This window comes from Malus sylvestris, chromosome 13 (genome assembly GCF_916048215.2).
Source record: "Malus sylvestris chromosome 13, drMalSylv7.2, whole genome shotgun sequence".
NCBI lineage: Eukaryota > Viridiplantae > Streptophyta > Magnoliopsida > Rosales > Rosaceae > Malus > Malus sylvestris.
Genome location: NC_062272.1, coordinates 16431219 through 16457103, shown reverse-complemented (window position 1 = coordinate 16457103; position 25885 = coordinate 16431219). Strand labels below are relative to the sequence as shown.

Genomic DNA, 25885 nt, shown 5'->3' with positions numbered 1-25885 from the left:
GTTTATATCCTTCCTTGATGGGCATTCTATGTTCCACCAAGGCTGGGTCTAATCCTGGCATCTCGGTGTAATGCCAAGCAAAACAATCTTTGAATTCTTGCAAAAGAGAGATAATCTTGGCCCGATCTTCAATCCTTAATAAACCACTGATTTGAATTGGTCTCGGATCCTCTTCTGTGCCTAGATCAATAACTTCCAATGGATCCTGGACTTCTGGAGGTGGCTTATCAGGTTCTGCACACAAAAATTCAACTAACTCCGGGTTCTCGGGCAGACCGTCTGGCTCGTCTATATCGTAGACGCATTCGGCCATTTGAATGGCCTTATCTAACTCCTCTGTGCAAGATTCTTCTTCATTTTCCTGCTGGCTGGTAGAAACTTTCCCCTGCCACTCCTGCTCTTCTTTATCCAAGAGCTTTTCTTCCTGTCTTCTTCCCTTTCCATACACCAACAGTCTTTTAATCAGGGATCTGACTGCCATGACCTGATCTTTCTTCTTTTGTTCGATCATTGATGGTATAGAGAGTTTGGTATAAGACAGGGTCTCTCCCACTCCTCCTTGGTAAGGAGCATCCCTTGTTCTAGAAGCTTTCGGGCCGTCACCTTGGTAGGGCGGCCGTTCTCATCAGCTCCTAAACATTTCAAGATTCCCACGTTGGGATTGTAGAAACTTGCTTCTGCAACATTAGCTGAGGGGAGGAACGGCCGTGACTCGGCCTCTACCAACTCCCAAAAGCTTGATCCTTCAGTACTTGCCTCGTGGTATACAGCCACTTGTTGATGAAGAGTAGAAGGTATGGCTAAACTTTGATGAATCCAATCTCTTCCAAGTAGGGCCCCGTAAGTGGAAGTGCAGTCTACTACAAAGAATGCCAACATTATTTTCTTGGACCCCAGATCTACCTCCAAAGGTAATATCCCATGAGTCCTGGTGATGGCACCTGAAAAGCTCGAGACTGTAAGGTTTGTGGGAATAAGATCTTCAGTGCTTCTCCCCATCCTCTTCATCTGCTTGGCTGGCAATATGTTAACAGCCGCTCCTCCATCAATCAAAATTCTTTTGAAAGGTACACCTTCCAGATGAGCTGAAACGTATATAGGCTTCAGGTGGTTGGCCAACGAAATACTTGGGCGGCTGAACACCATTTTATCTGTGTAAATCCGTAGGGGACCACCTTTAGGTACTTTTGAGGATTCAACCTTGCCTGAGTCTTCCTCTGTAACTACCTCCACATTGACGTGAGCCATCATCGGCTCAGTTGTTAAATAATCACCTTCCATGGTAGCGGGCTGGTCAGGCCTGGCGCCAAACATGGCGGATAATACATACGTCATGTTGATGTGGAAGTTGCTAGGTTCGAGCAAGTCCTCCTTCTTGCTCCCAATGTGATCCATGAACTCGTCTAACCAGGCCATTGCATCGGCTGGTAGTAAGGGCTCTGGTATCCCTTCCTGTTGTGGTTGATTCATGTCTCCGTACAGCGCTTGCTTTGGAACTTCACCAAACGGATCCAAAGGCAGAAAGGTTGGTCTCCTCTCAGATGCAACAGTTTCCTCATGGGTGGGCCCTGGCCTCCAACCAGGTGTTGGCATCATAGTCAGATCTTCCTGAGCCCTTCTTAAGATCCTATACTTGCCAGGATGTTGGCTTTGTGGCACATGATTCCCCATACCCTCCGTCTTGCCGTTGGCCCTTTCTACTTCCTTCTTACTTCGCCAACGAAGCTGACTACTACTTCCAGATGTTGCCCTCTCTGGCTTTTGATTTTTTGAGGCTTCAGAGGTGATGGGGGTCATCAGGGAATTCATGTAGGCTTTGTGCTGCCTTTGAACCCTTCTGACCATGGATGCTCCCATTGGTCTGGTGGGCTGCCCATCTTTTCCAACTACATACCATTTCTGCCCACGATATGCAGGAGTTGCTTTCTTAACAGGATTAGCTATCCCATCAGTTCTTCTGACTTCTTTCCCCTTTTGGCCATTTTGAAGCTGCTTTGTACTTCTTTGGAGTTTGGCTTCCATGTCTTCTGCCTTGTCAGAAACTTCATAGTTTCGAAACTCGTCAGAAACTTCATAGTTTCGAAATACTTCTGACAACGCCTTGGGTTGGGAATCACCTCCTAAACGTTGAAAAACGCTTCGGGAAGTATTTTTTCTTGTTGCCTGCTTGAGCCTTTCGCGGGTTTCTCTTTTAATTAACTCGTGATCAATAAGGACTCCAGCTGGGGGAATCTCGAGTTCACATTCACACTGGCATTTACTACACATAACCAGCCCTTTGATTATGGCAGCCTTTGGGTACTCGGATGGTTTGCCTATCCCTTCCGTAGGTCGTTTGGCTAGTTTCCCTTCTTCTTCTTCCCTTATAATTTTCCCTTTTCCTTTCTCTGCCCAGGTCATGTTGAGCATGTTTACCGGGGCTTCAGAAAAGGGCAACACAGGGTTGACTATGACTATCTCATCTGGTTGGGTAGTCCTGTGTCTTTCTCCTTTGGGAGGAGCCAAACCTGTCTCATTTCTAGAGCCTAGGGAGGCTTCATTCAGTCTCTGTAGCATTTGAAACAATATATTCTGTAAATCTTCTGGCATGTTTATCTTTATCTTCAGATCAGAGCATCCCACCGGGCGTGCCAAAACTATGTTCGTCGCAGGAATCTCCTGGCGGACGAGCACACAGCTCCCCTGGGAGAATGGCGTCGGTTGAGGGTATCTGTCGTACTTCTGCTTTCTTCTCGGGCTCGCTCGGGCAAGCCTTTGTCGGGCAGATCTTGGTCGGGCAAGACACACTTCGGGCAAGGCTCGTCGGACAGTTCTGAAAGAGAAGGACAAAGTTAATTTGAAAGGGTGCCTTGTGGGGCCTTAGATGTAGGCCTTAAGGCTCACAATCAAGATTAACTTTGTCGTGCTCAGGCGTGCCACTGCCATCTTCAGTATGGCAGATGTTGAATGGGTGTTAAGCTTTGATTGAATATGTATACGCCCGAGAAACCAGGTTAGATATAACAGGTGCCTTTGTGAGGCCTTAGGTATAGGCCTTGAGGCTTCCTGTCAAACTAAACCAGCGCTTGGATGTATCATATTTGGTCTTTTATGGTTGCCAGAGTCTTATCACTATTATACTTTTGATTATCTGAATCCAAGAGGTAGGACGAACCCAAATGAGTGCCTTTGTAGGGCCTTAGGTATAGGCCTTGAGGCTTCCCATCAGAGTTAATCCTTATACTCGGACCAACTAGACCACAACATGAAATGAAGCTAAATAGATGCCTTCGTGGGGCCTTAGGTGTAGGCCTTGAGGCTTTCTATCAGAATTCACTCCCTGCCTAAGCCTTTTCTACGAATCAAGATATAATAGCAACAAAACAGAGAAATAGATTAATTACTTGCGCCCCAAGTAACTTCGGACTTCTCGCTTATCAAGGATTGTCGTGGATGGGTTGAGTCCACATAGAGTTCTTTTTTATGCCTTGAGGTCAAGGACTTTTAAACTGATCTTTAAATTACACGCCCGCCGGGCTTAAGACTTAGATCTGATTTGAACTCTGACACGATTCAGATCAGATCCAAGTGCTGAAGACTCATTTTCATTATGACTTTGCTAGAAATAACTTGTATATAACTGGGAATATATAACATGTTATTGTGCTTTTAAAAGAAAAAAAAGACAAAGACAGAGCAAAGATAGTCGGGTAAGTTTGAACCTTATCGGCCAAGGCTGAACTTCTTACAAAATCTATCTTTGTGGCTCTGTCAGAGGTCTGAAAGCTTTTAGAGGGGTTGACGGGGGAGAAGAGGATACAAAATGAATCGATACCACCATGAACAAGGTAGCAGAGCTATTACAGGGGTTTGGGAAGGTTTATCCCGAATGGGATGAAGGCTTGTGCTGACTACAGCTTCGTTGAAGGCAAATCTGGCTTGAGCAGAGTTTTGGCTTTTGTTTATTTGTTTGAGTGTCCTTAATTCTGTCTTCTCTTCCTCCTTTTATAGACGACTTCAGCTTGGGTTCCTGTAGCAATAGCGGTTGCCCGAATGCGGTTTGGTGATGACTCACTAGCTTTTTTACATGAATGCCACCAATAAAGTACTTTATTGGGCTGTGCAGTGACTGAATGACCCACCCCCTGTGGTCTTTGAGCAGGTAAGCAGGTGGCCTTTGTAACTTGTGCCCAGCCGAAAGCCTCTTTCCTGCCTCCTAAGTTTTCCTCTGGGCCTTGGGTTTGGGCCGGCTTTCTCTCTGGCCCAAAGTTCAGATTTTATCCCAAACACAAGTGCACACAAGCACCACTTCAAAATGCATCAAGGTTTACAGTTACAGAAATCACACAAGCATTATTTCCCAAACACCAAAACAGAAAATGTAGTGAACAAAGTTCCAAATACAAGTCACACTTCTACGGCAAAACACTAACAAGCCAACACAAGCATAACATGACTTCGAATACTGCCTACCCAAATCATACAAGCTTCTGGGATAGCTTTTCCATTGAGGCCGCAGCTTGCAGGCTTGTATCAAACAAGATGAGATCGGCTGCGGAAGCAAGGCTGGGCACACACCGTTGAGGGGTGAACAGAGATTAGTCAGAGCATGTAACAAGAGAAATTAGAAAGAAGTACTATTTATTTGATGGTACTCACCATATATGTACGGAGTATTGCAAATTTTTTGTTGGTAAGTGAATACTAACAAGTAGTAATAGAAACTATGAATTATCAAAGTTCATATTTACTTGATATTTAGTATACGGAAGCTTACTGTTTCATCATCGCTGCCATCTTAATCATGTATCATCGTCGTCATCATGTTCTTCTTCTTCTTCTTCTTCTTCTTTCCCCAATATCTGCTATTTATAGTCTTTATTGGTCATGGATCACTAGTAAACCATCAGGAGAAATCTCTAACTCGATCAGCTGGCAGTGCTCGACAAACAAAGTGTGCAAGGATGGGACTTTGACAATGCAATTTCCAGCGCAAAATCCTTGCAGACTTGGTAGACCAGAAAGTTCAAGATGTTGCAAGCAACTGAAAGTAATCTCATTTTCTGAATCATCTCCGTTGTTTGCCACTATTTCTACCATTCCTTCACAGGACTTAACTTTCAACTTCTTGAGTTGCTGCAAATTCTTGGCCACAGAATAAGGTATTAAGTATTGCAGTCTGTGACAACCCCATATGTCCAAAGTGGTTAGATTCCGAAAGGATATTAAAGCTGAAGCTAGATTCTCTAATCTGCCACATTTGTTCAGGTATAGAACTTCCAAGTTTGGAAAAACAGGGCCCCCTGCCTTTCCTAGATGTATCAGCTCAGACATATCGATAAGCCACAAATCCTTTACATGTTGGAGGGTCTCAACCTCATGTATTTCCCCGCTACTACTTCCTTGGTGGTCGTGGACAAATAATTCTTTCCAAGGAGCAGAGATCACATGCAGCATTTCAAGATTCTGTAAATTCTCAAGGATAACATATGACTTGGGAAGTGAAGTAGCAAAATAAAGTGATTTAAGTTTGCTCAACATCTCTGCCGGGAGTGGACCATAATGTTCATACCAAATCTCCGTATTCTTATCCAACCTCAAGAATTCCAAGTTGAGAAATGACTTACCCTGAAATATTATCAACGGTCATGCTTTAAAATATTTTGAAAAAGTGCACACCACATAATAACTTTAATATTAAAAACATAATAAAGGTATTTACTTTTCTAAACAAAACCAGTACGTAAAAATCACATAAAAATTCAATTATCAAAAAAATTGTGTACAAGTATATTTACCTTCTCAATTAAAAAGAAAGGTTGTTTCATTGGTGTTGGGTGGCCCAACTCAAGTTTGTCGTGATATGTTGAAAATTCAGAAGCAAAAATCTCCACACTAGCACATTTAACGAAGCCCAATTTGTTGAGTGATGGCCAATGAGAAACATGCAGCCCTGGATAGAAATTCCGAAGTTGGGGCATATTATGAAAAACCAGAGTTTCTACTTTAGGGAACCCGAACTCATGCGTCCTTTCTGATCCTTCTTCCTTCGCAACAATTTCCTTCATCAAACCACAATTCTCAATTGTCAACCATAGCAGCTGCTTAAGACCTTTGGCCACTGAGGTTGGAAAGATATTTTTCAAACTGTCACATGAGTGTATGTGAACTGAATTTAGATTTGGGCACTCAAAACCATTCAACTGAGTGGTAGATGATGTGTCATATACCACTTGAAGTGACTGGCACTGCTTTATTTTTAAGGTGTCAAGAGCATTCAATCTTCCCATGATACTTGGCCCAAAGATATTAATCAGACTGTGGCATCTACAAACATCTATTTTTCTAAGCCTGCGGAAAGAGTCTGGATGAAGTTGGTTGTGGAATATTGTCTCCAACTGAGGTAGATCATGGATGATCAATTTGTCCAAGCTAGGAAATCCTCCCTGTCACATATTCATTTTAGAACTTCTGAGCAACCTTTTTCATATAAGTGGAAATTAAAGAAAAGAAGTGAAGGTACAATTCACCTTTTCATCAAAGAGTTCAAAATTCTCCTTCGAGTCAATCTCTCTTCTGTCTTTGTTGATTGTAATATTTTCGCTCTTAGCATCAAAGATGAATATCTCCAATTTAGGACAATCGTCTAGATCCAACAACTCCAATGACGGAAATTCAATGTAACTTCCTGAGCTGAATTTAGTGAGGTTTGGAAGATGTTGTAGCCAAAGATGTTTTAGCTTACAAAACATGCCATCTGTATTTTCCTCATTTTTCCCTACTATCTCTTCCATGATTTGGCATTTGGATATTGTGAGATGTTTGAGTTGTCCAAGACATTTAGCCATGGAACTCGAAAACAAGAATCTTAAACTATCACATCGATGCACAATCAAGGTTGTTAAGTTGGGCATCAAAACCTGCATGGTACAGAACAAAATTCATGCATATTTTAGAAAATTGCAAGTTACATTGTTGTTAGCCTTATATGTTCCAAATGTGTAGATATAAAATAGGTCATTTATGAAAACAATAGGCTACTGGACAGCTGCTATGTCTTTGTACTCTCATTAACTATCATAGAACAAGTTGGAGTAAAAAAGTATCTGAAAAAAGAAATATAGGGCCAAAATTTATGTCAATTTAATTCCACATTTAAACTATTTAATTAAATTGATGGGGAAAAACACATTATTGTGCAAGATCTTTGGTGGCGGAGGAACAGCCCTGGTGGTTAGGGGGCCTTAGGGCATATTTCTCTTCAACCCATTGTGTCCTGGGTTCAAACCCTTCCCCTTCCCCTTAGTGTAAATTAACAAAGTGAAACTTTTATGAAAGATCTTTGGTGGAAAACAAAATAAAATTAGATACTAGCTAGTAAAAGATAATCCACTTCGAGATTAGCGGTGTGATAACCATTTTGTTTTTTACCTTCACTTTTTGGTTAAAAGGAAGAAATTAGAAGAAGAAATGAGGATGAAATGATACATAACATGGAAACAATTTAAAGAGGTTTACATTTGCAGTTGTTTGTTTTCATTGCGTATTTCTCCCTTCTATCGTACTCCTTCCACATTATTGATTCATTTGATGATCGGAAAAAAATCTTAATATCTATAATTGAATGGTTTTGGCTTACGAAAACGAAAGAATTATACGGTTGAAATTCGAAATTCGACCACATAAATAATTCTCTTTTTCTGGGTGTAAACTGTATATCCCATTCAATAATTCCTTTAATTTTCCTTTTTCTTTTTGGAAACTTTTTAATTTTCATATTTAGATTGCATTATTTCATTTTTTTTTTCTTGTTTCATGGAAACAATTGCATTGTTACACGTATCTGATATTTAAAGGATATATACCGTATGGGGTGAAGCACAAAAGTAGAAAATGTGATCGAAACGCTTGAAAATAATGGAAAATGCAGGAGTCCAACGGTTCAGGTTTTATTTTCTTTCAATATTTACTATTTGTGCATTGTTTCTTATTATTTTTCCACTATTTATTACTTTTGTTTTTTTTCAATTTCTCAGTGTGGTGTAAGGGCATGGCCCGGACCCGGACCCAAAACAATTTCTCACGTTACTATTGGTCACTTGATTCGAATTTGAAACAATTTTACTTAAAAGTAAAAAAGAAATGTTACTACTATACAACCTAATTTTATGTTTTAATTTGATATTAGTTATATTAAATAGTACTAATTTATTTTTCTTTTCAAACAAAAACGATATTCCACACTAAAAAAAGAGTAGTGTTGAACTCAAATCAGAAAAAGGTCCTCAACCATCAAAATAAACATCACTGACAACTTAATTTAAATTAAACATTTGTGATTTTAGAATTAAGTTTGGACATGTGTGTTTTTTCGGAGTAATACTAGGAATACTAAATTTTTAAATCAAATTTTGTAATCTATATGGCATATAGTTATTGATAATTAGATTATTATTTTAGTGTTGATTAACATGTGTATTGAAAAACGAAACAAGTGTATGGGCGAAATTCGAGGAAGAAAATTATAGTGAGAAAGAAACATGCAACCATTTTGCTATAAAAGCAATTTAGAAAGTACGTACCTCACCAATGTTGAACAGTTTCGGGGCTCCACCAACTTCATCCTCCAAAACGATTTCGTTGGTTTCTGTATCAATCGTTAATTGCTTGCCTTTGGAAGAGAAACCAATAAGTTTTGGTAGATTCCGCAGTGTCAAAGATTTTAACTTTTGGAAAGGCTCGCCTATAAGTTGCCCATAACATACACTTTCCAAACTAACAAGGTCGTGAAGAGATAATGATTCCAGGTTGGGGAAGGCATTAGGAGAATAACTCCAACTGATGGAGTTAATGACATATGTAACTTCGTCGTTGTTTTGGACATGGAGATGCTTCACTTGTTTAACAGCTTCACTGTCAAATAGATAGGAAATAATATTCACACTCTCCATCCCATCCAAGTACAACTGCTCACATCTCTTTACCAGCAACTTTATACCTCTGTCGAATTGATTTCTCCTGGTGAGCTTCAGTTTTAGCATGTTAGAGGAGGTTCCATAGATGTCAGGATATTCCCAACAATCACCGATAAGTATTGTGTATCTTTCTAACTTATCGGAGAACAAGTTGGTTGGAAGAATGTTAGCATCTGGAACATGTATGTCTAATGCAGTTAGTTGAGACAAGTGCTTCAGCTCTGAAACGCTAGCATTACTTCGTCTGCCATCGACCAAACCTTTACCCTCCCACTGCTTGAAGCTTTTTATTCCCATCCTCAAGTCTTCCAGTCTTGTCAAGCTTGATATAACATCAGGTGAGATCAGAATAAGTTCAGAGCAACCGGTCAAATCCAATAATTGTAAACGAGTCAATTTCCCTATTTCTTTGGGCAACTCTTTAACCTTGGAGTCTATCAGGCTAAGAATTTTCAAGTTTGTTAGCTGTCCAACAAGAGTTATGTCTACCAACTCGCACTGATCTAAACACAATGTGTGGAGATGCTTTAGGGATTGAAGAGATGGAGGTAGTGACTGAATACAGAATTTCGTTACATCCAACACTTTGAGTTCTTTCATCCCTTCAAAATATTTGCTTGGGATTTCCTGGGAGTCGCCAATATTATCATTCTCCAAGATCAACAATTTTAATTCTGGGCATTCCCAAGATACATCAGGAAGTCTGGGGATTTTGCAAGATTTTAACGAGATTGTAGTGTACTTTTTAAATAAATCCTCAATGGGCCATTCTTTCACCTCATCTCCATATGCTTTTGAAAATGCCATTTGCTCATCAGATGCAATCCAGATAGCAGCATCTCGAACAAGCTCGTGCATTCTAACAGTCCCATCATCGTAACTGTCCAGCAATAGGCAAGAATTTTTTAGTTTTGCAGCCAGTGCATGCAATGAATTCCTTGCATCTTCCACTGTATCACAATTTTTAATCAAACCCAAACCCATACTATACTTGAACAAGTCACTGAGAAAAATACTGCAGCTCCCCCCAGCAATAACTCCACATAGCAAGAATAATGGCCTAAGCTCATCACCCTTCAACCGATTGTAACTCCACTCTATAGCAAGTTTTGCTATTTCTGCTGGTCCTTCCTTGTCATAACTTTTGAAGCGCCTCAAGGCATCTTTCCATACCTCTAAACGACCATCTTCTCTTGAAGCCCTTGCAACTGCAACAACTGAAACCGGCAAACCTCCACATCTTCGTGCTAGTTGGGTTGCTATTTTCCGTATACGGTCGTCTTTAACCACGTCACCTGCCATCTTCTCAAACAAACTCCAAGTTTCTTCTTCACTTAAAAGGCCAAGTTGGAAAAACGTTTGCGTGCGCATCTCAGAAAGAACTGTTTGATCTCTAGAGGTCAACAATAAATTACAAGTCGGCACGCCGACGAGTCCCACAGCCTCGAAGTCAATTATTCCCAAAATATCATCTAAAATGATAAGAGTACTCTTCCTGTTTTTTATCCTGGCCCGTAGGAGATTCGCCCTTGTTCCCATTTTCTGAGATTCATCAACGTCCATATCAAACTTTTCAGCAATTTCTTTTTGAATTTGTTCATCATCTTTTTTCTCTTTGACATTTAGTATTATAACAACGTCATCAAATAACTTCTCTTTCATAGCTTCTCTGTAAACCTCTTTGGCAAGTGTTGTCTTCCCAACACCCCCTAATCCGTACACCCCAATCCTGTTGATATCAGGTTTTTTCAGTTCTGCAATGATATCCTTCACCATTGAAATCCTTGATTCAAAGGCCATGTACTCATCGGATGCTATGGCAGATATGTCTTCTACGGGAGCATTGTAAGAAACACTGGAAAAGTCTTTTTTATTTTCATGGAGTTTAATCTTTTTCATCAGTTTTGTCGACTTCCTGCTACGCTGATGATAGGATATCAGATTAGGACATATAATGAGACACTTTGTCTTTGCATGCCCTTCGTCATTCAATAATGCTTCTGCCTCTCGAGTGATCTCATCCGCTTCTGTATGCCAGTTCTGGACATCAGCTTCCACTTTTTTATTTACTTTTCTTTCGGCTTCATCAACTGCATGCTTCATCCTGACTTTGACAGCATCAAAATTCTTCAATGTACTCCTCAGATCTTCAAGGTTGCTTTTGTAGAAAATGATATAACCCACTTGGCGTCCAACTGGTCTAATTGTGTAGTCAATTATTTTAGGAATAATCGCAGTGAGTATCTCCATCGCCACAGCACCTTCAGCTTACCAATTCGTATGCTTCTTCTATCTGTTAATATATACGAATCCAAGATTCCAAACAAAAAGTTCAGGATACAAGAAAGGAATCCTATTTTTCAAAGCGGATGAAATTAAAGAATGAAACAATAGGTCATACCTTAGCTCGTGATCGAGACTACACTTGAAGAAAAACGTAGCAGTATGAAAATATTTTCATTTTCTTTTGCTTCTTTAGGAGAAAACTGCATAACAAAAGGCAAAAAGAAGGTTAATCACACTTGCAAAGTAGAAGTTAAGAGAAGTAAAAAATAATAGCAACACTTGGCTGTCTGCTATAAAACTGATATTTCTTGATCATCAAACAACAAAGACTCTTGAGATGATGAACAAGTTTTCATGTAAAATTTTTATACTAAAAAAAACTTGCTTGGTACGGAACTTAGGCAACTGTTTTCATATCTTAAAAACTACGAGACATATATAATCTGCCTTGAATTTCACTGAGACATTTTAACAAACACCATATCTGCACATTTTTAAGTCGGTGCATGAGGCAGAGAACCAAATGTAGAACGATTTGCTCGTTGAAGAACATTGTATCACAGAGCTGCCTAGCTAGATTGGTCGATGGGGTCAACCCCCGATCTTGGCAAGCTGACCAAGTTAACACTGTCGAGGCTCGACAAGTTCCAGAGGCTCATGACGAGCTCTAGTTTACGAAAGAAATCTGAGACCATCAACCGCAAAATGCAGGCAGTCATGAGCTCGAGCAACACGAGGTCAGGAACAGAGACAACCTCGCTCTGAAAGGTCGAGCAGAGCAAGGGAGGCAGACAAACGTGTAAGAAACAAAGGACCTGCCTGCCTCGTAACATTCTACAAACAATATTTGGGAAACTGAATGGAGGTGGAAAGAAGAATAAATTTGTAGGCCAAATTTTGTAAAATTATGATATAAAAGTATTGATTAATATGTTTATTTTTTTATTGATGGTATATCATTTAGTTTGCAAATTTAGTATTTGTAACATCTTTAAAACGAAACAAAAAGACAAAGATGTTCAAAAGACATACAATTTTTAATAGATAATGTGTTTATTAGTTTAATTAAATTATAATTTTTTATTAAAGAAAATATTGAAATGTTTCTATTATTCATATATATATATATATATATGTGTGTGCGCGCGCACACGTGCGCGTGTGTGTGTTTTTGTGTGTGTGTGTGTGTATATATATATATATAATGTCAAAAAATAATAATTTTGTGTTTGGTAGTAATATTTTTGTAATGTATATGATAGTGGCACACAGTGCTGGTGGAGATGGTGGTTGCGGCAAGAGTTGTGTTATATATAATGTCAAAAAATAATAATTTTGTGTTTGGTAGTAATATTTTTGTAATGTATATGATAGTGGCACACAGTGCTGGTGGAGATGGTGGTTGCGGCAAGAGTTGTGTTGGGGGTGCATTTTTGCTCACCCACACTAACTCTAGGGTATGCTCATCACCCCTCTCAATACTTGTCATGTGTAATCCATACTAACTCTAGTTAAGCCTTATTTTTATTTTATTTTTACTTTAATTAATAGGTGAGAGAATCCAACTTTTACTTATTTACTTCCATATATATCCTTTCTTTTTAAATATTTTATTAAAACTTTAAACTTCCTTTTTGAATACAAACCGACTCAATCTTCTCTCCTTTTTGAATACATACCAATTCAACCTTGCATGCGTATCTGGATTTTCCATCTACTATGCTTTTCCATCTGCTACCTATCTTCTGGGTTTTCCATCTGCAATTTTTTTTCCGACTAGAAAAAGGTATGCAATTCCCATTTATTTGCTTTTTAGGACTATTATAGGTAAGGATGGGCATTGAACACCCATTTCGTGTTGAGGATGAGGCAGTGGTGGTGTAACCGAACGGGATAGTACTACCCAGAGTCTACATCTTCATCTTCATCATATATACTTTAAATTATGTTCCATCATGGATTATAAGATGTCAATATATAAATATATATGCTTTTCTTAGGATTATTATAGAGTGTCAAAATATATGCTTTTTATGATTATTATAGGGTGTTAATATATATGATTTTTAGGATTATTATAGGATGTTAATTTAATTGAATATTAAGTAATTTGATACTTATACAGATGGAACATCAAGATTATGAGTTTCATACTCCATCTTCTAGTGATGCCAAAGAAGCAGTTGATTGTATACACTTAGATTCAGATTCAGATTCCGAAACCTTTGAAGTCTTGGATCAAAATGAAGAAAAAGGAGAATTTACAAGCAAAGTTGGTGATATTTCTCTGGGGATGACTTTTGATAATAGGGACGATGCATATAATTACTACAATGCATATGCTAGAAGGGTTGGATTTAGCGTGAGAAAGAATAGAGAAAATAAGGACAGGTCAGGTGTGCTAAAGAAAAAACAATTTTGTTGTTCTTGTGAAGGTTTTTATAAAAAAAAAAAAAGAACTCCAAAGAAGAAACAAGATGTGGCTGCAAGGTGATGCTTGAAATCAAACTTAATTTAGAAAGGAAGTTTGTTGTGACAAATTTTGTTGCTGAACATAGTCATGTTGTTGTTCCGGCATCAAGTTCCCATTTATTGAGGTCACAACGATTAATAGAGTCTTCTCAAGCAAAATTGATAGATCAAATGCATTTTGCAGGACTACAGCCATCTCAAATCTTCTCATACTTTACCACAGAAGCAGGAGGGTCTCAAAAACTAAATTTTATTCAGTCTGATTGTAACGATTTGATAATGAGAAAGCGCATCGGGATTCTTAAAAAGGGTGACTCAGAATGTTTGCTTGAATATTTTAAGAAAAAGCAATCTGAAGACAAATCATTTTTCTATTCTCTTCGAACAAACGAGGAGAATGAAATAAGTGGTTGTTTTTTCTGTGATGGAAATTCGAGGTGTGATACTATATTTGGTGATGTTGTGTGTTTTGATACGACATTCAAAACGAATAGATATAATATGGTGTGTGCCCCAATAGTTGGTATCAATAATCATGGTCAAACCATACTTTTCGGATGTGGTTTGCCAGATGGAGAGACAACAGATGCATGTGAGTGGCTTTTCAAGGCCTTTTTACAAGCCATGGATGGAAAACCACCAGGAACCATATTTACAGATCAAGCCCAATCAATCGCTGCTGCGATTAGTGAAGTTTTTCCTAATTGTCACCACCGACTTTGTTTGTGGCACATATATCAGAATGCTGCAAGGAACTTGAATCGTGTTTTCAGTGAGTTTAAATCATTTACACAGGATTTCAAAAGATGCATATATGATCCGGAGACTATTGAAGAATTTGAATCAAATTGGAATAAATTACTTGATGATTATGAATTGAGAGGAAATGATTGGCTAGAAGGGATATATCTATTACGTGAGAAATGGGCACAAGTTTATGGTCGAGATCATTTTTGTGCAGGTATTACTCTTGATCAATTCCTATTATATTATTTATATATATTATTCACAAGTTTCTTTTTCCACTATACTGTGATCAATTTCCATTTTTTTCTTAGGTATGACAACAACACAAAGAATTGAAAGCATGAACAAGTTTTTGAAAAAGTATTTTGCTCGAAACCTCCTTCTGCAAGAGTTTGTCATCCAATATGATAAAGCAATAGCGGATCGAAAAGAAAAGGAAAGGCAAGCAGAAAATGCAACTAAATAGAAATGACGGAGTTTGTATTCTAATTGGAATGTGGAGATTGAAACATCAAAGCAGCATACAAGTAAGATTTTTTATTATTTCCAAGAGGAGGTTAAGAAAGTTTTAAATTTGAGGCCACTGAAATTAGAAAGTGATGATGGGCTAACACGTACATACACAGTAATGAACTCAGGAAAACGAGGAATTAATAGAACACTTATATATGACCTTGCAAATCAAATAGTTTTGTGCAGTTGCAAAAAGTTTGAGTTTGAGGGGATTCTTTGTGCACATGCTCTAAATTTATATTATGATTTAGACTTATCAAGTATACCATCCCATTATTATTTGAAAAGATGGAGCAAGGATGCTAAATGTGGTATTGGATTTGCTTCTTATGGCGAACCGGCTGTGAGTAATTTGGACTCATCTTCCTTGGTTCAGTACAGTGAGCTATCTAATATAGCACAAAGAATCATAGCAAAAGGTGCAAAAAATAGTCAAAATTGTAGTTTTTTGAAATCTGAGTTGTTAAAGTTGGAGAAAAAAATGGAAAAGCATGCCAATTTTGGAGAACAAGATGAAGTAAATTATGTTAAGCATGTGACTGAAGCTGAGAAAAATCTTAAGATCCAAGATCCAAAAGTTCAGAAGTCCAAAGGTCGGGGCAAAAGTAGAATGAAGAGTGCTTTGGAATCTAATCAACCTAAAAAGAAAGGTCCATACAAGAGAAAAGGTTAGCACATATTTGGCTTGTTTTTATTTACTATTTGATTCACAATTTGCAATTGTCAATATAATTATTATTTTAATTGTTTAACAGCTTTTAAAGAATCCAATTCAAATGCATATGAGATGAACAAACCATCAACAAGATATGCACAAACTCAGGTTTAAAGTTTAGCAATTTTTTGTCATGAATGTTTTATTTATTTATATTTTTGTCCATTACCATTGTTTTAATATATTTCTGATGGATCAATTGGAATTGGTATCTAGGGTGATATTGGAATGCCATGTCAAAACCAATTCAATATGGCACCCGTAAGTCAAGTCACACATTTTCCTTATGGATTTCCAATTGTTCCTTATGTTCAAGGGATTCAAAATCACCAACTTGGATTTCAAGCTATATGTCCCATGATGTCCAATTACTCATTTATGAATCCTCGGGTTTATATCTTCACTGAGTGTACTATATATAGTGTACTATATTTTTGTTCTCTAGTTTCATAAGTAATTTTTTCCTTTTTATTAATTTGCAGGAAAACATTCAACCAATACCTCTGGGAAGCACTCCTCAACTAAAATTTTCAAATCCATCAACATCAAACATTCAACCGATACCTCTGGGAACCACTCTTGAACTGAAATTTTCAAATCCATCAACATCTTAGATCAAGTTGTAATAGAATTTAGAGAAATTTTTTTGGAATGACAACCTTTGAAGTGGAGAATATTCATCCTACTAGTTTTGTACAAATTTATTTTGATGAGTTTCATCTCAAACAATTGTATTTTGTTAGATATTGATGAGTTTCATATCAAACAATTGTATTTTTTGGACTAGCTTTTTGTACAATTTTATTTTGACGAGTTTCATCTAAACAATTGTATTTTTACAATTTTGGAAAATCCAGATACGTAGCAGATGGAAAATTCAGATACGCATGCAAGGTTGAATTGGTATGTATTCAAAAAGGAGAGAAGATTGAGTCGGTTTGTATTCAAAAAGGAAGTTTAAAGTTTTAATAAAATATTTAAAAAGAAAGGATATATATGGAAGTAAATAAGTAAAATTTGGATTCTCTCACCTATTAATTAAAGTAAAAATAAAAATAAAGCTTAACTAGAGTTAGTATGGATTACACATGGCTGACATTGAGAGGGGTGGTGAGCATACCCTAGAGTTAGTGTGGGTGAGCAAAATTGCACCCTTGTGTTGGAAGCAACAGTGGTTAGATTGGTGGTGGTAGTGGTGGGGACATGCCGATTGGGTGGTGGCTATAATGGGGTGGGAAAGGGGTATGAGTGGTGGTGATGATGATAGTGGTAGAAGGTGGTTGTGGTAACAATGATGGAGAGGGTTGGTATCGGCAACATTGATTGAGAGGTGGGGATGGTGATGATGGCAAAGATGGTGAAGGTTGTGGTAGACATGGTGGCGGAGGTGATGGCGTGGAGATAGCAGCGGCGGTGTTGGTTGCAGAGTTGCAATGGTGGTGGTAGTAATAGCAGTTATAGCTGTACCTTAAAAATTAATTTTATAGTGTTGAATATTATAAAACAACCCCATTATGATTATGAGATTTGTGTCTTAAAATATACATATTTATTATTACTTTACGAGAGCCTTTTGAATTTTTTTATATTACATAAATATAGATGTGTGTGTTTGTTTTCCATTGTTTGCACCACGTGATACTTTGTTCCATAGGATAGGACCAAACATAGTATTATGTTATTAGATATCTTCATAGCTTCCTATCTAATTTGGGTTAAGGTGGCATTGTATCCAGGTGCATGCTTCATCAGCACTCTGTAGCCGATGACAAAGAATAGCTACATGCAATACTTACCAACTTAGAAGCAAGGTTCTAAAAAACGCTAGGCGCTAGTCGGGCGGCGGGCTAGCACCTAGCGCCTAGGCGGCCTAGGCGGATTTAGGTAAATTTTTTGTATATCTTGTAAATAAGTGCATATTGACACCTAAAAAAAAACTATACTTGTATGGATAATAAAATAATGATAAAATGCAAATTAGGTACACTATTTCCATAGTATTGGATGAACTTGTAGTAAATTCATCATTTGCAAATTAGATACACCATTTCCATAAGTATACCACCATGAAACCAAAAAAGAAAAAAGCACGCAATTAATAAAAAATAAAAAATAAAAAAACCTCCTAGGACCGCCTAGGACCGCCTAGGGCCGCCTAGGACCGCCTAGCCCGCCTAACCCACCTAGCCCGCCTAGACCGCCTAGGCGCCGCCTAGCCCGCCTAGGCGGCCGCCTAGGCCCAACCCGATTTTTCCTCCCGATTTGCCCAAAATCACCTCGGTTGGTGCCCGCCCAGGGCCTAGGCGCCGCCCAGGGCCTAGGCGCCGCCTAGGCGGCCGCCTAGGCCGTTTTTTAGAACACTGCTTAGAAGCAGTAGGTGTATTACATGCAATCCTTTATTATCTTGTTCTCCTAGTATAAATAGGACCCTTTTTGTAGAGCAAGTTTAGGTACAAGACACAGGAAAGTTATATAGAAGAGAGATCCACTAATAGCTAGAGCGAACACACACAGAAAAGAAGAAAGAAGGGGAAGGCAAACACACACAGAGAAGGAGAGCAGCGGATAATTAAAGAAGGCAACATTGAGGTAATCAGCAGCAAGTAGACCAAAGGCACAAGAGAAGACATTGGCAAATAGAAATTAATCAAGGCGTGTTTAATGTACAAAGTGGCAAGCAGATAATTGAAAAGTTTTTCCATTTCTGCCCTTCTAATGTTGTCAATAAATGGGCTTTAAGCCGTTCTCGATTACATAGAAGAAAATGGAAACAGAAGAGGGGAAAGAAGAGAACGACTGATCATCATTCATGAGAGGACAAGTTCGACGAACAAAGGTGCCAGAGAGCAAGAAAGATTCAGGCTTTTTCTAAACTTGGTTTTCTTAATTTTATTATGGATTTAGTGACAACATGATTATATTTCGGAAATAATTATTTTCGCTAGAGCTACGATGTAGCCTAACTATGATTGCTTAATTCCTCAATTTTGTTATTTCTGAATTTTCTTCTAATGAGGAAGGAGACCATATAACTTGTAAGGATTGCAAAGTTATACTGGGGGAGAGCTTGGCTAATCAGCATCACTTGTTGGTGATGGATGTACATATCAAAAGAGAGGGAAAAAAGAACAAAACTTTGAAGTGCCCAAGCACTAGATGGTGGAATTTAAAAGGAGAAACAAGTCATTTTCAAAAAGAAAGTAATCACCCAATGCGTTTGTGATAGAGAGGGGGAAGCTAGCTAAATGTGGGATTCCATGGCTAGTTGTATCCGAAAAGTAGCAAAACGGATATTAAGAGAGTCCAAGGGTTTGCTCCACACAAAAAGGAATCTTGGTGGTGGAAGGAGGAGGTACAACAAAAGTTAAGGCTAAGAAGGAGTGTTGTAAAGCCTTATACAATGATAGAATCGACAAAAACGGTGAAAGGTCTAGAATAGTGAAGAAGGAGGTGAAGAAAGCTGCAAGAGAAGCGAAGCTAGCGACTTTTGACGATATGTATAAGCGACTAGATACCAAAGAAGGAGAGTTGCATATCTATAAACTAGCTGGAGCAAGGGAAAAGAAGACAAGAAACTTGAACCAAATGAGGTGTATCAAGGATGAGAATGGAAATGTTCATGCTACAGAGAACGCGGTCAAAGACAGATGGAGAGGTTATATTCATAATCTTTTCAGTGAAGGACCTGAAAGGAGTACTTATTTGGACGAGTTGAGTAACTCAGTAGAGTGTAAAAACTACTCCTTCTACCACCAAATTGGGAAGGAATAAATGGTTGTAGCTTTGAAAAAGATGAAGCATAGAAAAGCAGTGGACCCAGATGATATACCGATCGAAGTGTGGAAAGTCTTGGGAGAGACATGTATAGCATGGCTCACAAACCTTTTCAATAAGATTTTGAAAACGAAGAAGATGCCAAATGAGTGGCGAAATAGCACTTTGGTGCCTATCTACAAGAATACGGGCGATGTACAAAAGTGCATGAACTATAGGGGTATTAAGTTAATGAGTCATACAATGAAACTATGGGAGAGAGTAATTGAGCATAGATTAAGGCAAGAGACACGGGTCTCGGACAACGAATTCGGGTTTATGCAAGGGCGCTCAACCATGGAGGCAATCTATCTCTTACGAAGATCGATGGAAAGATATAGAGATATGAAAAATGATTTGCACATGATCTTTATAGATTTGGAAAAAAAGCGTATGATAGGGTCCCAAGAGACATTCTTTGGAGGATTTTAGAGAAAAAAAGAATACTAGTAGCATATATCAAAGCTATAAAGGGTATGTATGATAGAGCAAAGATTGCCATAAGAACTCATGAAGGACAAACCAAAAGCTTTCCCATAACTGTAGAGTTATATCAAGGCTCATCTTTAAGTCCGTACCTTTTTGCATTGGTAATAGATGAGTTAACGGGACATATTCAATATGATATTCCTTGGTATATGCTTTTCACAGACGATATAGTGTTGATTAATGAAACTCATGAATGAGTAAATGCGAAGCTTAACCTTTGGAGAGAGTGTTGAAATATAAAACTCTTCGCTTAAGTCGGTCAAAGATAGAGTATATGGAGTGCAAGTTCAGTGTAAACGGAGACTTAAATGAGTTAGGGTTGAGGATTGGAGATCAGGAAGTACCAAAGACCGACTGCTTTCACTATCTAAGATCTATCTTGCAAAAGAACAAAGAGTTGGATGAAGACCTCAACCATAGAATACAAACTGGATGGATGAAGTGGAAGAGTTCATTGTGTGTGTTATGTGACCGTCGTATGCCACTAAAACTCAAGAAAAAAATTTATAAGACGACAATAAGGCCAACAATGCTTTATGGCACAGATTTTGGGTGGTGAAGCATCAACACATACATAAAATGAGAACAGCAGAGATGAAAAAGCTTCGCTGGATGTGTGGGCATACAAGAAAGGATAAGATTAGGATTGAGGATATCTGAGGTAAAGTAAGAGTAGCCGAATTTGAAGGAAAGATCAGAGAAAATCGGTTACAGTGGTTTAGACATGTGAAACGAAGGCCTACAGATGCTCCGGTTAGAATATGCAATTATAAGACAAAGGTTCAAGGCCGAAGGGGTAAAGGAAGACCTAGGAAGACTTTGGAAGAGACTCTAAGAAAAGACTTGGAGTACTTGGATCTAATGGAAGACGTGGCATAGTTGTGAGTGCAATAGCGTACTAAGATTCATACAGCAGACCCCACTTAGTAAGATAAGGCTTTGTTGTTGTTGTTGTATTGAGTCTCTTTTGTTTTCATTATACGTTTGATTTTTATCTTGTTGATTAGCTACAAACTTGGTTTAGTCAAGTTTTGGCACAATGTTGACACAAGAATTGTGCAAAAAACATGAGGTGGCAGAGAGTCCATAGAGAGTTTTACTTTGTGGGAGTCTCCTTAACTTGTCTTAGCTTCAATTGGTTTTTAAAATTAAAAGTTGAAATCAACGTTGGAGAGATAGACAAAGAGGAGAGTGAAGTTGAAATCGACGTTGTACTGAATGAACACATTTCTTTGTATAAAAAGCCTAGTGGGTTTTCAATTTGGGTGTATAGGAATTAAGAGTAAGAGTCTGGGGTGAAGAAGATTAAGAGTCTAGGGTGATAACACCTTATCAAAACTAAAGTAGTGCTTCAAGAGATTGAATACAAATCTCTCTCTCTTCTCTTTAGCCATCAACCAGCCTTTTCTCGGCGAAGACGACTAGCGTCACCACCACCAAAGTGAAACATGCGACCCCAAAAGAAAAACCTTAAGAAGCAGAGATATTGGAGCGGGAGCAAAGATTCAGGAGAGGGGGCTTCAGTAATTCGTGAAAACTCAAAGAATCCTAATTTGGAAATGGCAAGGATTCACCCCGATCGCCAAACAACTGCAAGTTGTGTGATGCGTGGGCTAATAATTGTAGCATGTTCCAGTGTCAATGAATTGCGCTCTATATTATGAACCTATTTTTAGAACTATTTTTCCAGATCCAAATATTTGGTCGGAGAAGTAGTAATTGACCGCCATTCCATTTTGTGAACAGTGGCATATAATCGTTGGATTGTCATGAATTTTAAATAGGGGTTTATGAAGTTTAATCATTTGAAAAATTGAAATTTAATTAAAAGGGTACTATGCTAGGGAGACCAAAATTTAAACCAAATGTTGTGTCACTATCAGAAAATAAGCATGTTAATCAACATTTTAGTAATAATCCAATCATCAATAACCACATTATTTGATTTGCAAATTTAGTTTAAATAATTTGATCTCTCTAGCATTATCCAAATTAAAATCTGGTGTTAAATTACATATTTATTCTAGTCCTTTGATGTGTACTTATAATCAAATTCTAATTCATATTTTGTTTTAATATTTAATGTGTACAATATTCAGTGTCTCCCATTAAATATTGAATTTATTAATATACTCATTTTCATATTTAATGTGTACATCAAAATATAATTATAAGGTTATTAAATGTATCAAGGAACTAAATTAGATTTTAATCTCACGCAAGGTTTTAGTCTAAAAGTTATATTTTTTATGGATTAAAATGCAGTTTTCGATTTTAAAAATGTTATTGATGGTGCTATGTGTGACTTGCAAAAACTTACGTTTGTGAACCTGAAGTTCGTTTTGACATCCTGTCCCGAACTTAATATTATTTTATTCCTTATCCTTGAAAAATTATGAAAATGCCCCTGATGAGTGGAAATCTTTCGTGGGCATTCTGGTCCTTGTCACTCTTTGGTTCTTCACACATCTTCCTAGGTAGCAGTAGCACGTGTTCTTACAAACACATGAGTGTGAACGAGGCGTCAAATGATTTATGCATGTTTCCCAATGAGGGGCAAAATGACAGTTTTGCACTCTCAAGAATTTATTACTTGTTTACCAAGACAACAGTGAGTTATCGGTATTACGAGCTACAGACTGTAATATCGATGGCTTATTTGTTGGGTTCGTTAAACAAGTGGGCAAGTAGGCTTGTCCATGTTAGTATTTTATTAATTAGGTCTCGAGCCTAATTAATATTATTTGGGCTTGACCCAAAGACACACACACATATTCTTATAGCATTCGATGATACGAACGTGTAGGCTCAAGTGGAACCAAATTCGAAGCTACCATGAAGATTTTACGAAGTACCAAATACTGACGGTAAATTGGTAATTTCATGTTGGGGAGATATTCTGTGTTTTGTTTTATGAGCCATGTGGGGCCCACACCCTACTCCTACCTTGTCCTCGTGTCCCCTTCCTCAAGAACTCTCGATCTCTCTCTTTAACACTCTCCTTTCACTCTCTCTTCCTAACTCTCTCATCTTAAACTCTTTCCTTCTCAAACTTTCTCCTTGCTCTCTATAAACAAAGACATTGAGCCACCACCACTCGCCTACTCCGGCAAGCCTCACAATCCAGAACACCTCTACATTGTTGCCATCACCACCCATTTGTACGACCATAATCGAGGTGTAAAGCTTTGAGCTTGCTTGTTTCTCTCCTTTGCAAAGTAAATTGAACTACCTTCCCTGCGAGTTTCTCGAGTTTCTGACCAAGGTAAGCCTTAGGACTTCAGTAATCATTCCCTTCTCGTTGTCTTGAGTCTATCTCTGAACCTACATGCATGTTTTGGTAGCGTTTAAGTGTAGAAACACCTGGATGAAGATTTCCCAACTTTTTGGAATAGTAAAACCGTAGTCGTCAGGCCATCTTCAGGCCATTTTTTCGGCCAACACCGACTATGACACCTTACTTTGGTATGGATCTATTTACCTAGTTACAAGCTTCATTTTGGTTTTTAAAACGTGAAAAAAGGTGGTGAATCGAGCTAGAAAGTAGCTTTAGAAATAAGCCTGGAAAACAAACCAAACCTGTGCTTCGAGAGGAAGGCGAGTACGCCTGTACTCGTGGGCCCGTGAGTGCGAGTGGATGCCCGTGGATGGTCAGTGTGTGGCTGCCAGTGCAGCCACCTTGTGTTGGTTCATGCAACAACACGTGAAGGAACCCGAGGTCCCTCTTTAGGTTTCTCGACTTGTCGAATCCTAATCAGCCCTCCATTTTTTGAAATTTGATCGTTTTAATATAGTTCCTTTATTAACCATAGTATTATTGGATACCTTATTTATATTTATAGCAATGAATAGTATTATGTTGATTAGAATTATCGAATTACCGCAACATGGTCATATTTATGCTAATTGCTCATCATGCATGCTACACTAGTGTTAGTACTTGCCCGGGCATCTTCTCGTGTAAGTTCACATCGCACCAATATGCTCACTTTGGATCCTTGAATGTGACATGAATGACGTCAATCTTCACGTGATTGTAGTACTAGAGTGTAAATCATTGTTACACCCAGTCCTGTTCATGTCAGAATATCTCTACATGAGCTTGTGTATCAGCATATGTCGATGTGCAGTAGATATTATATGTTCGTTTATGTGAGATAGTGTGGTTAAAAGATGTTATATGTTTTATATGTGAAATATTGTGATTTACCGTATTTCAAAATGTTGCTGCTTACAGTAGTTTTTCTCATATTATATGTAGTATGATATATATATTTGAAACTATACTTGTTTTACGATGAGGGGTTATACGTTTTTTGAAAAGGTTAGGTCCACTTACCCTTATTTTTCGCCCCTTCAAAATTTAGTGGCAAAGCTTTTGTGTCAACAAGGATTCCTGGCAAATGTTGATGTAGGAGATTACTTCCGATGGTATAATTCTTATTTTACCTTTATTGTACTTTACTTACGCACTGACATCACGTGTGAAATGAGTTCAATCCTGCTCACATGCGCACTCTTGTATTTAGTCACTTTTAGGTTTTAATTTATTCATATTTATCCACATCAGTACACTTTATGGCTTTATCACCTTCTTGGTGTTGGCTAACACAACTCAATTCGGAGTTCAGGTAAACATTTCGGGTCGGGTATGTCATTCGTAGACTTTAGATCAAATATTTTAGGGTTTAGGACCCTAGGGGCGCATTTCGACCAAAAGGTTGACTTCCCTATCATCGTTCATCATAGCATCATAGTATGTCATAGTTAAAGTGTAAAACTCAGATTTGACAATTGTAAGACTTGAATCTCAACTTGACTTGTAAAGCAATAATTTGGGTTCAAAATGGACAAATCTGCAAATAAACAACTAAAAAAACTCATAAAGAGCAGAGGAATGAAATAAAAACAAGGAAAAATCAAAAGACGTACCTTATACCTAGCTCTCCAGATTCCTTTGCCTACAAAATGCCGGTGTACAATTGGTTTGTATGCCTTTTTTCCCTTTCCAAGTAAAACCGATCAACAGAAAATTGAAATTGTCAGAAAATAAAATCAAGAGACACAAGAAAACAACGAAAATGGCAAAACATAATTTCTTTTGTCCTTTTGGTATTCTGACTTCTGAGTCGATTTTTCACTTTTTAGAAGTAAAGGAAAGTAGATTAAGCAAAAGAAGGTTGCTGTGATGAATAAACCAAAAACAGACGAGTGTGTGTAATTAGAAGATGGAGTAAGATGAGAAGGGCAATGGGAAGAACTCTCTTAGCATAAGAAGATGAGATATATAATGCAGAGAGAGATAACGCGGCACGATAGAGAAATGCAATTAAAAAGGACAAAAAGTTAGGACTTAAGTCTGGTATTTGGTTGGTAAGAAATGGCTGTATTAGTTGACGTCAATCTTAAAGGATAACTTAATTTTCATGGCAATTATTTAGCACTTTGGCGTGGGAATCTACACCATCCCTACCATGTTATCTGTCTCTTGCTTTTCGTACGTCTTCTTCTTCGGCACAAAAATATCTTTGCCCCGTTTTTCGTGTCCTTTGTGAGCGGGGGAATATATTTGGGATTTGGATCCTCGCCGGATCCCTTTCATGGGAATCTTAAAAATCGTGCGATCACAATTAAATGCTTTTTATATTTTTAAAAGTAAAATAACCTCATTTTCCATGTAAGATATAAAAAAAGAAAAATTATGGCCTCACGATTTTAGATCAACTGTCCATGTGCGTTGATCCCTAGGATCCCCAGTGAGGGGATCTGGCGAGGATCCAAATCCATATATTTGCTCACCTCCTAAGTGATGATGATATTCATCACTCTATTTATTACAATTAAATAAATTTAAATTTTAAAATCTATGTAGTTGATAGACATAAATTTCAAAATT

At 38.0% G+C, this 25885-nt stretch overlaps 2 protein-coding genes across 2 annotated transcripts; one reads left to right on the top strand and one right to left on the bottom strand.

Moving 5' to 3' along the window:
• Positions 1–4254: 4254 nt before the first annotated feature.
• Positions 4255–25311, bottom strand: LOC126596490 (disease resistance protein At4g27190-like). The gene is made up of 7 exons (XM_050263093.1): positions 24922–25311; positions 11356–11440; positions 8562–11247; positions 6510–6899; positions 5778–6425; positions 4757–5607; positions 4255–4545 (listed from the first exon to the last, which is right to left on the bottom strand). Exons 3-6 carry the CDS (start codon positions 11202–11204, stop codon positions 4858–4860), a joined length of 4431 nt encoding a protein of 1476 aa, XP_050119050.1. The 5' UTR covers positions 11205–11247; positions 11356–11440; positions 24922–25311; the 3' UTR covers positions 4255–4545; positions 4757–4857.
• On the top strand, positions 14998–16897 carry LOC126596491 (protein FAR-RED IMPAIRED RESPONSE 1-like). The gene is made up of 4 exons (XM_050263094.1): positions 14998–15640; positions 15728–15795; positions 15904–15948; positions 16170–16897. The coding sequence occupies exons 1-4, from the start codon at positions 15088–15090 to the stop codon at positions 16299–16301; spliced, it is 798 nt and encodes a 265-aa protein (XP_050119051.1). The 5' UTR covers positions 14998–15087; the 3' UTR covers positions 16302–16897.
• Positions 25312–25885: the final 574 nt, after the last annotated feature.

What these genes read in the sequence shown, in the direction of transcription:
- LOC126596491 (XM_050263094.1), top strand. Translation starts at nt 15,088, where the DNA reads ATGAACTCAGGAAAACGAGGAATTAATAGAACACTTATATATGACCTT. An exon ending in AGGTCCATACAAGAGAAAAG is followed by an intron (nt 15,641 to 15,727) that starts GTTAGCACATAT and finishes ATTGTTTAACAG; the next exon opens with CTTTTAAAGAATCCAATTCA. An exon ending in CAAGATATGCACAAACTCAG is followed by an intron (nt 15,796 to 15,903) that starts GTTTAAAGTTTA and finishes ATTGGTATCTAG; the next exon opens with GGTGATATTGGAATGCCATG.
- LOC126596490 (XM_050263093.1), bottom strand. Translation starts at nt 11,204, where the DNA reads ATGGAGATACTCACTGCGATTATTCCTAAAATAATTGACTACACAATT. An exon ending in TTGAACTCTTTGATGAAAAG is followed by an intron (nt 6,426 to 6,509) that starts GTGAATTGTACC and finishes AATATGTGACAG; the next exon opens with GGAGGATTTCCTAGCTTGGA. An exon ending in CTTTCTTTTTAATTGAGAAG is followed by an intron (nt 5,608 to 5,777) that starts GTAAATATACTT and finishes ATAATATTTCAG; the next exon opens with GGTAAGTCATTTCTCAACTT.